Raw genomic sequence first — 12,534 nt, forward strand, 5'->3', positions numbered from 1 at the left:
AGAGGCTGAAAAAAATGTCAATATAAGCAGGATACTAAAGTCAGAACTATTAGCTGAGTGTCAGTGGCTTATGCCTGTAATTCTAGCTACTCAGGAGGCTGAGATTTGAGGATTGCAGGTCAGAGCCAGCCCAGGCAGAAAAGTCCTGGTGAGACTCTTATCTCTAATTAAGCACTTAATAACCAGAAGTGGAGATGTGCCTCAAAGTGGTGGAGCCTTGAGCAAAAGAGTTCAAGGACAGAGCCCAGGCCCTGAGTTCAAGCTCCATGACTGACAAAAAAAAAAAAAAAAAAAAAGAAAGAAAGAAAGAAAGAAAGATTTCATAGAAGACCAAAAAGACAGCAGAGATGGTACTGAACACAGAAACCTATGATTACAAAGGCTTTTGTTTTTGCTTATTAGAATATCTAATTTTTCTTTTTTTTTGGTGGGGGCTGGGGCTTGAACTCAGGGTATGGGCACTGTCCCTGAGCCAAAGCAAATAAATTTGCTAACGTTAGCACTCTACTACTTGAGCCACAGCTCCACTTCCAGCTTTTTAGTGGTAAATTGGAGAATAAAAGTCTCACGGACTTTCCTCAGATCTCAGCCTCTGGAATTGCTAGGATTATAGGCATGAACCACTGGCACCCCACTATCTAGTAAGTTTTGAAAGATTTCCTTTCTATTAAATAGTTGTATAGAGAAAGGGGTTTCAATTCCAGAAGTCAGATATAAAGTCATTTTTTATTGCTTTTTTTAATGACAAAAAAACAGCACCTTATCTCTTAAACACATGCAGCAGAGTTAAAACCTTTTATTCCTAGATTTCATCCCTACACTTCTCCCAGCCTTCCCTGCCCAAGACAAATACATTGTTACTGTCAGATTAAACCAGAAGATCTAGGAATCCAATGGTGAGATAGCAGCTTACAGTGAATTCCCCATTTCTGTCCAAGTCATGCTTCTCTATAGCAACAAAGGAAATTTTCATACAAGGACTCCCACCTGGCCCCACCCCAGGCACTGACCTGGACAGCATAGGAGATGGCAAGACCAGCGTAGGCCGGGGGAATCTGCCCGTGCATCAGGACAATCATCAGCCCAGTGGTGGTGATTAGGGCAATGCTGATGAGATCCAGCCGCACAGCCAGCCACCTCATTGCACAGGTGAACAAGAAGAAAGGAGCCTGGTTGTCATCCAGTAGCTCCTGGTACCTGTGGGGGAGATGGAACATCTAATGGGTAATAGAGTACAATTGTTCATGGATGATGGTCAAGCTGAAGCTTCTATGCCTCTTCTTCAGAGGCATTTTTTTTCTTATTTTCAGCTAAGAAAGAACACAGGAACTTTAAGAGCACAGGTGTTATTGGCTCCACAAAGGAGGACATGGGGTGTTCTTATGATAGTTACCCTTTCAAAAATAGCCAAACCTCATATTAAGGATATTAGGGAGGAAATATCTACCTTAGCAGCACAGGAGAAGCATGGGAAAGGAGATTAAGAGGCTGTGTCAGGCTTTGGAAAAATGTCAGGATACAAAGGTAGACAGCAGAACATGACCAATGGCAGGAAAGAAAAAGCTCAGGGTCAATGTGGGAACACTGCCCAGTGTGTGCCCACACATTGCTTATGTGGAGTAGTACTTGTTACCCAAGGCCATAAGCCTAAAGAGCATGAAGGGTGAAAGAGCCATAGCAAGAAGGACTCAGACAGCCTGCCATGAAAGAGCACTGCTGTCACCAACCCTAGAATACGTGATTATACCCACTGAAGCTTGCTGGAATGGTACCCAGCACTATGCTTGTTTTTTTCAGAGAGAGACAGAGAGAGACAGAGAGAGAGAGAGGGGGGGGTACTGAGGCTTGAAATCTTGCTTAGCTTTTTTACTCAAGGCTGGTACTCTTACCATCTGAGCCATAGCTCCACTTCTTTTTTTCTCATTAGATGGAGGTAAGAGTCTCAGATTTACCTAAACTGGCTTTGAACCTTGATCCTCAGATCTTAGCCTTTATAGGTGTTGAGCCACTAGTGGCTTAGTCAGCATACACTGGTTGTATGGGGGGAGGTAGGGGGTTCCCAATGCAACATTTCCTTATGTATATACAGTATAGCATCTATACCCCTTCTGCTCCCTCCAATTCCACTATCCCTTCCCCAAACATATTCAACAGGTTTCATTGTCCTATTTTCACACATGCAAACAAACTACTCTCACTACATTTGTCCTCATATACTCCTCTCTCATCAGCCCTCTCCCTTTCCAGTGGAGCCAGCCATATTTTCCTAGAATTTTTTTCTTTTCTTTCTTTTTTAGTATATATTAATTGCATCAAGAGGGTCTTCCATGGTGTGCTTCACATATACCTAAGTTTAAGCAGAACTATTTTTCTACTGCCTTTTCCCTTCCTGTATCTGCAACCTAGAGTTACCAACAACTTTCATAAAGCCTCCTGATATGGATTTCATACACAGTTACAATGGTTTTGTTTTTGTTTTTGTCTGTTGTGGGGCTTGTACTCTGGGCCTGGGTGCTGTCCCTCAGCTTTTCAGCTTAAGGCTAGCACCCTCCCAATTGAGCCACAGTGCCACGTCTTTTTTCTGCTTATGTAGTGCTGAGGAATTGAACCCAGGGCTTCATGCATGCAAGGCAAGCACTCTACCACTGTGCCACCTTCCCAGCCCTTTGAAATGATTTTATCATTATTTATTATTTTTGTTGGTTATGGGGCCTGAACTCTGGGCCTTTGTGCTGCCTCTCAGCTCTTCAGCTCAAGGATAGCACTCTACCATTTGAGCCACAGTGCCACTTCCACCTTTTTTCTGCTTATGTGGGGCTGAGGAATTGAACGCAGGGCCTCATGTATGCAAGGCAAGTACTCTACCACTGAGCCACCTTCCCAGCCCCTGATTTTATGTTCACAGAAAAGATATAGAGCTAGCATAGAGAGTAACTGTATACTCTTTGCTCTATTTCCCATAATTTAATTTTTTATAACTATAATATGTTATGAAAACTAAGAATTAAAATGGAAAAAACTATACCGGTATATTGTTATTATTAAAATTCTATATACTATTTGGATTTCATTTGTTTTTCCACTAATGTCTATTTTCTGTTCCACAATCCAAATCTAAGACAACACATCACACTTAGACAACTGATGTCTTCAAAGGAATAAAAAGAAAGCACACATATTTTTGAATATGCACTGGAATTTCATACATAAACAATATTCAATGGCTAAAATCAATGACTATCTTTTACTATTTCAATAACAAAAATCCCACCCCAAACAACAAAAAATTTCCCAAGCACAGCTTTTGAGGAACAAAAGCCAGTAGATTCCACATCTATGTTCTCTTCTCATTTATAAAGAAATGCACAAAACAACTGGATTTTCAGAGATTGCCCTATAAAATCACCAATACTTTTATAATGAGGTTTCTGTCCCATACTCTGACCTCAGCAGCACTAACCTGTGTAGAAACTCATGCCCTTTGTTGTAGGCATGGATGGTGGCAAGGCCTTGTATGCTGGATGTGATATGTGAGAGAAAAGGTGATTGAGTGATGTTGTCCAGACGCTTCAGCTCACGAATCAGGACCCTGTGAGAGAGCAGGTTCCAGTCACAGTGGGAGGCCAGCCTCTCTGGTTTCCTCCCTGCCCTGGCAGACACCTGCACCTTGTGGTTACCTGGAGACGATGTGTAGAACTGAAAAGAGGATGACAAGGGGACCCACAGCCACAAGGAACCACGGGAAAACTCCTGCGATCATCCCAACACAGAAGAATACCAGAATAACATTCTGGATGAACATCTCAGCCTGGAATGGCAGGCGGACGTCAACTGCGGAAACAGCAAGGGACCAAGTGTCATTCTTTTGGATCCCTAAACCAGGAAAATAGTCAACATTTTAGAAAACAAGAAGAGGATCCACCAAATTTCTATGTGAAGTCTGTGCTGCTACTGACCAAAGGAAAATCTAGAAACTTGGTTGCCTTAATTTTTCTTGGCCTAAGAAAACAATCTTCTATCCTTTCTGCTCTGCTTTCTTCTTCCCTCTCTTATTTTATTGGCAGTACTGAGGTTTTGAACTCAAGGTCCTGAGCTTGCAAAACTGATACTCTACCAGTTGACCCACTCTACTGGTCCCTTTATGGTTATTTTTAAGGTAATATCTTGCTTTGTGTTTGGGATGGTTTGGATTGAAATCTTCCTGTTTGTTTTCCTTTGTTGCTATGTTGACAAGGTATACCACTGTGTCCAGCCATTAGCTGAGATGGAATTTTGCAAATTTTTCTGCCTGGGCTGGCCCTAAATCGTGAGCCCCCATCTCTGCCTCCCAAGTAGCTAGGATTACATGCTTGAGCCACTGTGCCTGGGCTATACCCCTTTTTTATTCACTAGGCAAACATTGTAAAACACCCTTTATAAATATGCTAGTTGTAAAATAGCTAGAAAATAAATATGCGAATTAGACAGAGATAATCTACATTTCCCAATTCTTTCTATCAATGAATTGCTAATATTTAAGAAATCGATTTTTAACATGGATATGTATGTGTATGTGTGTGTGTGTGTACATGCACACACATGCACATGGGTGTCCTAGAGCTTGAACTCTGAGCCTGGGCACTGTTTCTGAGCTTTTGTGCTCAAGGCTAACACACTATCACTTGAGCCACAGCTACCCTTCCAGCTTGTTGTAGTTAATTGGAGGTATGTCTTAGGGACTTTCTTGCCTGGGCTGGTTTCAAACTGTGATCTTTAGACTTCAGCCTCCTGAGTAGCTAGGATTTTCTTTTAAGATAGTCTCTCATTGTGTAGCCCAGACTGGCCTTGAACTCATAATGCTCTTACTTTAACAACAGGGATAGGATTATGGGTATCCTTTATACCATCTGGCGTGTGTGTGTGGTGTGTGTGTGTGTCTGTGTGTGTGTGTGTGTGTGTACGTGTGTGTGTATGTGTGTACGTGTGTGTGTGTGTGTGTGTGTGTGTACATGTGTTTACCAGATGTGGAAATGTGCTATGTATCAGTTTTGCTACTAGGGTAGTTCTGATTCATTGTTACCGCTGACCACACTGGCTTAATGACCCCTGAAACTAATTCCTGCTATGGAGGTAACTTCAGTAGTTAAAAACACCAGTTTTGGGATCAATACAGCCTGGCTCATTCCCAGCTTGGTTACCCAATCAACAGTTGTTTGACCTTGTGAAAGCTACTTAACCTTTCTGGACATAAGCTTCTTGTGGTAATTTCAATGATAAATCCATCAGAGGCTGCAGGGATCTACCAACCAGTGCATTACTACAAAGTAGACATGTTCTTTGGAATCTCACAGGTCCCTGTCCAAATCCTCTCTAACAGAATCCCCTGAACCTGTTTTCAGATCAGAGAAGGCAGAAAGAGAGCTCAGACAAAAGGTTCCTGGTGAAAACCCCAGCAGCCACTGCATTCTCAGTCAGGACAGACTGAGCTGCAAAAGTGACCTTCATACAGAGGGCTGGAGATACAGCAAGCTCCGATTTGTGCGTAAAAGGGACCAGTGAGATATACCTTCATCCAAGTCTTTGGAAAACCGGTTGAGAATCCTCCCTGTAGGGGTAGTGTCAAAAAACTTCATAGGGCTCCGAAGGATCCTTCGGAAAAGCTCATCATGCAGCCTAGAGGAAGCTCGAAGGGTGCCCTGAGAAGCAGAAACAAAATAGTCAGGGCCCAGAGACTCAGGCAGGATCATTCCTACTTGGGTTGTCACTGCTCCATAGGACAAGTGCAGGAGGCAAGGATGACTAACTGGCAAAGCTGAGCCTAATGTATACAAGTCATTTCAGCTTGGTGTCATCCTGCTGGACCTAGACATGAAGCCTGACTAAGTGATCACCATAGTTAAAGGGAAAGACATTGTAGCGGGCACCCAGCACAGCATACCTTGACAAAAACCACTCCACGAACAGCTTTCAGGATCAGCATAACTGCCATGGAGAGGGCATAGATGCTGGCATAGTAGTGCATGAATGGATTATCTTTCATGCTGTCACTCACGGAGCTCCTGTTCCCTCGAATCACTGTGGTATTCTGTTTGGGGACAAGGTGCCATGAGTCGAAGCTCCTAAAGATAGCCATGTGCCCCTGCTCAAAGAATGACCATGGGATCTGGTAGCAGTGAAGAGGAAGACTTTGCTTCTCATCCCTCTACTCTGCTTCTCTCTTTTCCACTGGATAAGAGCAGACAACCTGCATATGTCCTACTGACCCGCCTGAGCCCATGGGTTAATTAGGAGTTTTTCTGTTTTGAGACTACAGTAGAGATTCACCCTTTTCATTCAGGAAATCTTTTTTTTTTTTTTTTGGTTGGTTGTGGGGCTTGAACTCCGGGACTGGGTGCTGTCCTTCAACTCTTCAGCTCAAGGCTAGCGCTCTACCACTTGAACCACAGTGCCTCTTCTGGTTTTCTGAGTGGTTTATTGGAGATAAGAGTCTCATAGATTTTCTTACCCGGGCTGGCTTCCAACCTCGATCGGCAGATCTCAGCCTCTTGAGTAGCTAGGATTATAGATCTGAGGCACCAGCTCCCGGCTTCAACTTGTTCATTGCTTCTTTCATTTTATTTTTTTTTTTGGCAACATCGGGGACAGACCCCCAAGATCTCAAAACAAGTGCTTTTATAGCTGAACCAACACTCAGCACTTTCGTTTGTATTTCATTTTTGAGATAGGATCTTGTTAACTTTGCCCTGGCTGGTCTCAAGCTTGAGATCCTCCTCTCTCCACCTCCTGAGTAGCTAGGATTACAGACATGAACTACCATGCCTGGCTTTTTTTAAGTTAAATTTTAATCTGATACATAAAAATGTAAAAATCATAAATATTAATGGAGCATTGTGATGTTCCTATTGACTCTTTTAAGTAAAAACTAGAGGAGTTTCCATAATAACAGTGAGGGACTATCAAGAGATAGCCATTCCCAGACATGCAACTCTCCCAGAGCTGAGTGATCTTACCCCACTTCCTTGCTTGATCCAGTAGCTCAACCACCAGGTACTGAAGGCTGTGCTGCCCACATTCAGCATAAACAGGGACATGATGACAAGGAATGCCAAAGGGCCCCCTGCAGCCTGGATGTACACACCATAGACTGACCAGGGCACAGAACCCTGTCCCTTTTCCTCTAGCTGCACAAGCTGCCCTAGATACGGGAAAAGAAACATGAACTTGGGAGAGAATAGGAAATCACCTTTTATAGAAAGCAATGGATGTTGCCTGTACTGGGTCCAAAAGACCAAACTAGCATAGAGTTTAATCAGTCACTTAGCTTTGGTTGTTGCAGGAGCCTTATAACTGGAGCCCATTAACTAGTTAGGCTGTAATCAACTGAAAAGTTGATTGACTAGGATATAGTTAGATGTAGTTAGTCAAGTTGTTTTCTACATGGAACTTGTTTTTCTATAAATGCCGTCATATCACATTGGCATTAATGTTCCAGATAAGAAGTTGTTAGAACCAAGTCAGAGTAGTGGCAGACAATGGTATTTCAGGAGGTAAACTTGGACAAGGGCACTGGGTCATTGACTGCCTACTAAATGAGAGAAAAAGTTCAAGAACATGTCATGAATTTTCTTGGTGTTAGATGATTGATGCTGACATATGAACATGGAGAAAACAGCTACACAGAAATCTGCTGCCTCTTCACCACAACATCTAACAATCTTGGAATAAGCCACCCATCTGTGAGCTCTTTGAGTTAGAAGTAGCGAGCTGAATAGCTTTAAAATGAGAACAAAAGTGTCAAAGTGATATTCTAACTTATGCTGCTTGTGGTAGATACAAACAATTGTCTCAGCTTTCTGTGCTATTTAATTTCTGTGTCATTAAACTATCTTAAATCATGCATGAATTTAAAAAATTCATATTTTCTCTCAAAGAAAGAGGCAGAGAATGATAAAATAGCATGCCAGCCATCCAGTTTAAGGACAAAGAAGTGAGACCAGGCCCATCTCCAAAGCACTGGCAAGCCAGGAAAGTCTCTAGATTCAAATGGGTCAGGTGAAAGGGTGACCCCTTTAAAACTCTGTTTTAAAACAATCAGCACTTTCTTTTCATTTTCCAAGTTGACATAAGAGATTAAAATCACAAAGCAAAAATGTCTTGGTTATTACAAATAGGTTCTCTTAACTCCCAGGATTAGCTTCAATTGATAAGATTAAGGGTTAGAAAAACAGGGCCAGGCTTTGGATAGGAAAAGACAAGTAGGAAAATAGTTAGCTGTAAGTTCTCCAGAGTGCTGGGGCAGCAGTCTCCAGGTCCACTTTTTTTTTTCTTTCTTTTTTGTGCAAGTCCTGGGGCTAAACTCAGAGCCTGGATACTGACCCTGAGCTCTTTTGTGCAAGGCTAGCACTCTACCACTTGAGCCACAGCTCCACTTCCAGTTTTTTTGGTAGTTAGTTGGCAATAAGAATCTCATGGAGGGCTGGGAAGGTGGCTCAGTGGTAGAGCGCTTGCCTTGCATGCATGAGGCCCTGGGTTCGATTCCTCAGCACCACATAAGCAAAAAGAAAAAAGCCGGAAGTGGTGCTGTGGCTCAAGTGGTAGAGCACTAGCCTTGAGCTGAAGAGCTGAGGGACAGCGCCCAGGCCCAGAGTTCAGGCCCCACGACTGGACCAAAAAAAAAAAAAAAAGAATTTCATGGAATTTTTTTGTCTGGACTGACTGTGAACTGTGATATGCAATCTCAGCCTACTGAGTAGCTAGGATTACAAGCATGAGCCAGCAGCACCAGGCTTGTGAGTCCACTTCAAACATAGTTTTCAAAAGTTCAGGGACTGGGAATGTGGCTTAGTGGTAGAGTGCTTGCCTAACATGCATGAAGCCCTGGGTTTAATTCCTCGGTACCATATAAACAGAAAAAGCCAGAAGTGGTGCTGTGGCTCAAGTGATAGAGGGCTAGCCTTGGGCAAAACAAGTTCAGGGACAGTCCCCCCAGTCCCTGAGTTCAAACCTCAGGACAGGAAAAACAAAACAAAATTTTACCATGCTTACAACTGGAACACCTCTGCCTTGGCTAAGGCTGGCTTCGCAAGTACTGAGGTGAGGGGGAACTAGAGGTGACACTGTCCAAGAACAAATTGTACTCATTACCCTACTAGTGGAATTGTAACCTCTCTGTACAATTCCTTAATAATAACAAAGTTACATTTAAGAAAAAGTACAGAGGTGAAAGGTAGAAAGGAAGGGAACACTTTCATCTATATTTTTCTTACTCACAATGATTCAGCTGTAATTATCTACAAGTAACTCCACCCTGGGTGGAAAGGATAAAAGGTCAATCTTAGGTAAACAGAAAGTACCTGGAAGTCTCCAATATTATCTAAGAATCTTAGTATTCTAGAATATAAACAATGGTATCAAACATCATTAATTACCATATATAGCATAACTCCTGATAAACCTCCTTGAAAAATCTAAAAATCTAAAATCTAAAAATGTTACCTTCCTCTGGCTTCACTGCTTTCTCCTTTTTTACTGATCCTGTTTTTGGACCCTTGTCTTGTGATTTCTTCTGTGAACCACTGGTTTCCTTTTTTGAATTAATCTAATATTTAAAAAAAAGAAGAGAAAAAGGTATCTCCAGTCATGATATGGCCATACAGATGAGATCCACAGTATACATATTAGAGAGTCATCTATTGAGCTACTAATATTATTAAGAGATAATACAAGTTTTGTTTGTTTTTGAGACAGGATCTCACTCTGTAAGTGTTGAACTCAAGATCTTCCTGTCTTAGCCTCAGAATGCTAGGATTGCAGGCATAGCAACTCTTCCCTCCACAAACACATATAACTTCCTAGACTCATTTCCTGTATTTCCTCAACTCCTAAATCTAATACCTGGGTTGCCTATCCTGTTAGTTTATTGACATTTTTTTCTCTCCAAAGTTATTTCAGACCTAAACTCAGACTCCACTATGCCTGAAATATTGGATATGGAGTCCTTTCAATTCCCCTGGTCCATCATACCACTAAATCATCCATAGAGCTGATCATTTTTATTATCTTATGGAATAAACCCGAACCTCAAACTTCTCAGCCAGGTTTTTCAAGATCTCCATAATACGGGCTTCTATTTAATTCTTCAAGTTCCTCTCCCATTTTATTTTGTTTTCTATGGCTCACATCCACACTAGCCCTTAACCACACCGCAGTTTCTACTACTATATTCTTGCCCATCTGGTTTATCCACTAGAAATAAGTGTCCATCTCAATCAGAGTAGTTCCAGTTCAAATAGACTCAAATTTTTTACTCTTTGTGAGGGAACTTAAGTCTCTCCCGGCTCTCTCTCAGCATGATATGATGTTACAGACACCAGCCACACATGAAAGCACTGATCTTCCCTAGGGCACTGTGAGTCCATAAGTCCTTCAAGATCAGAGATGATGTCTTATGCAGGATTATCTACAACCCAAGGGTCTATCACCAAGAGCTGGCCATATCAGGGCACAGCAGGACTCACCAAATATCCATGCAATAGAAACCTGAGACCAGAGATACAAGTTAACGCTCAATGCCCTCCCTGTCAAGTTCCTGTAACATCTGTATACAGGAATTTTCCTCAATAGTTTACTACATTCAATTCTGTCATATTGTCAGACTCATCGCCCAGGCTTTCTGACTTGGCCTTTTGAATTGACCATGAAAAAAAAATGTAAAAATATAAAATTTAAAGTCATATCTGGAACACAAGATAGGAATCTAAATGTCATTTGCTGCAATATGTGAATAAATGTACTGTCTAAAAAGATATTACTATTTGATGACCATTTACTGGGGGAAACAGATTGCATATTTGTTAATGTAATTAATGCAATTGATTACATTGAAGCCAATAACATTTCTGCTTTTAAGATGAGGAAACTAAAGCTATAAAAAGTCAAGTGACGTTCTTTTTTTTTTAGGTGTAGTCTTGGACTCAAACTCAGAACCTGATGCTCTGGCTCACTGGCTAGTGCTCTTTCAACTGAGCCACACGTCCTCAAGTGACATTCTTATCTATGTTTCTGCTACTATAACACACTGACCATTAGTGTCTTGCTTATTGCATATTTCCATATTTTAACTTCACTCCTTGTTTTCCCCTTTATGATTCAGCAATAAGGAAAAATCAGAGGCATCCAAAGTGCCCTGAGAATCAGAGTCATAAAACAAATATGGGTCAGAGTGTCTCAATGGAATTTACTGATGTCTCCTGGAAGGACTGAGTTTTACCCGGAAAGTTTGAATTCTACCAAAAATACATCAGTCATGAACAGTTAAGTGAACTGCATCTGAAATCAAATGGAATGAAATTCAAACACTGAGACAGAAATCCTAGAAAAGGTCCTGTAACTTTCTGCTTTCCTTCCACTACAATGTCAAAATGACTTGGTAGCAAAGAAAGCACCTTTGAACCCTGCCTAAGTCACCTTGGGACTGCAGGTAAGTAAGAAGCTGGCAAGAAGGAAAAACAGCCTCTTAGGCTAGCTCTAAGTATGAATGCACTGTGCAATGCCTAATGTGGAGCCAAAGTGGAGGCATAGAAAGTCACTACCTCTGGGTTACACAGGAGGCAGACACAAACAGCATTTCTCAGTCAACCCACCCTCATTAGTAGCTTCTTGACCTCTCTGAGCTGCCATTTTCTCCTCTGTGAATCAGAATAATTATATTTGATCACATAGCCCCAATAATTTAAGTAAGTAGGGTGCTATCTCTACACATGCCTAATCTAAAACACAATAGGTATTGTGCCAAGACAGCAATAAGACACTATAAATCATTTCTAAAAATATTCAAGCTACTTCCTTATTTTTATTAAAATAAGAACCTTATACTGTGCTCCAGTCAGGGTTGGTGAAGTTTAGGGAACTTAGCTCTGACCACACAACAGCCTGCACCTTTTTATTAGTAAGTTTTCCAGGATGGAAGAAACCAGCTCACCACCCATCATCTTGCTCTCCAGCAGGAGAATCAGCATGTGAACAAATGTATAGTAGTAGGGGGTCACAGGAACACAGGCCTTTTGCCCAGCAGACATAGGTCTGCATTCAGCGGAGCTCTCCCCAAGTCTTTCTACTGTTCTAGCTCCCCTAGTAGACAGGACACAAAGAAACTTAGCAAATCTTACCTCCACTGGTGGTGTCTCTCCGAGCAACAGGTTATTAAAAATAGTAGCATAATCTCCATTTAAGTTCATCAGTTCTTCATGGGTACCACTCTCTGTGATACAGCCCTCTTTCATGAAGATCACTTCATCACAATCAACCAGGTACTGGACACAAAGGCAAGGACAAGATAGTAGTGCTGATCTTTTTGTGAATGCATTCCAATACCCAGACCTTACCATATTACAGCCAGAGATAATTCAGCTGCCCAGGGGACTTGTGGCAACATCTTGAGCCATGTTTAGTTGTTAAAGTTGGGAAAGAGGTACCACTGGAATCTCTTAAGAGTGAGGCCAGGTAAGTAAAAAGCAGCTCCCACAAAGAACAAGAAAGTCCAAAATGTCAAGAGTG

At 41.8% G+C, this 12,534-nt stretch overlaps 1 protein-coding gene across 4 annotated transcripts in view; it reads right to left on the reverse strand.

Annotated features, from left to right (window-relative positions):
* Abcc5 (ATP binding cassette subfamily C member 5) overlaps nt 1-12,534 on the reverse strand; it is a 79,232-nt gene that overhangs the window by 19,287 nt on the left and 47,411 nt on the right. For all 4 annotated transcript variants that reach the window (XM_070029687.1, XM_070029688.1, XM_070029690.1 and 1 more), the window contains exons 16-23: nt 12,147-12,290; nt 9,475-9,577; nt 6,990-7,174; nt 5,918-6,064; nt 5,546-5,675; nt 3,678-3,831; nt 3,461-3,589; nt 1,011-1,197 (exon numbers count right to left, since the gene is read on the reverse strand). In XM_070029687.1, coding sequence (XP_069885788.1) covers nt 1,011-1,197; nt 3,461-3,589; nt 3,678-3,831; nt 5,546-5,675; nt 5,918-6,064; nt 6,990-7,174; nt 9,475-9,577; nt 12,147-12,290 — 1,179 coding nt within the window. The remainder of the gene's footprint in view (nt 1-1,010; nt 1,198-3,460; nt 3,590-3,677; nt 3,832-5,545; nt 5,676-5,917; nt 6,065-6,989; nt 7,175-9,474; nt 9,578-12,146; nt 12,291-12,534) is intronic.

Source organism: Dipodomys merriami, unplaced genomic scaffold, assembly GCF_024711535.1.
Source record: "Dipodomys merriami isolate MVZ:Mamm:240054 unplaced genomic scaffold, mDipMer1.0.p SCAF_2, whole genome shotgun sequence".
NCBI classification, from domain to species: domain Eukaryota; kingdom Metazoa; phylum Chordata; class Mammalia; order Rodentia; family Heteromyidae; genus Dipodomys; species Dipodomys merriami.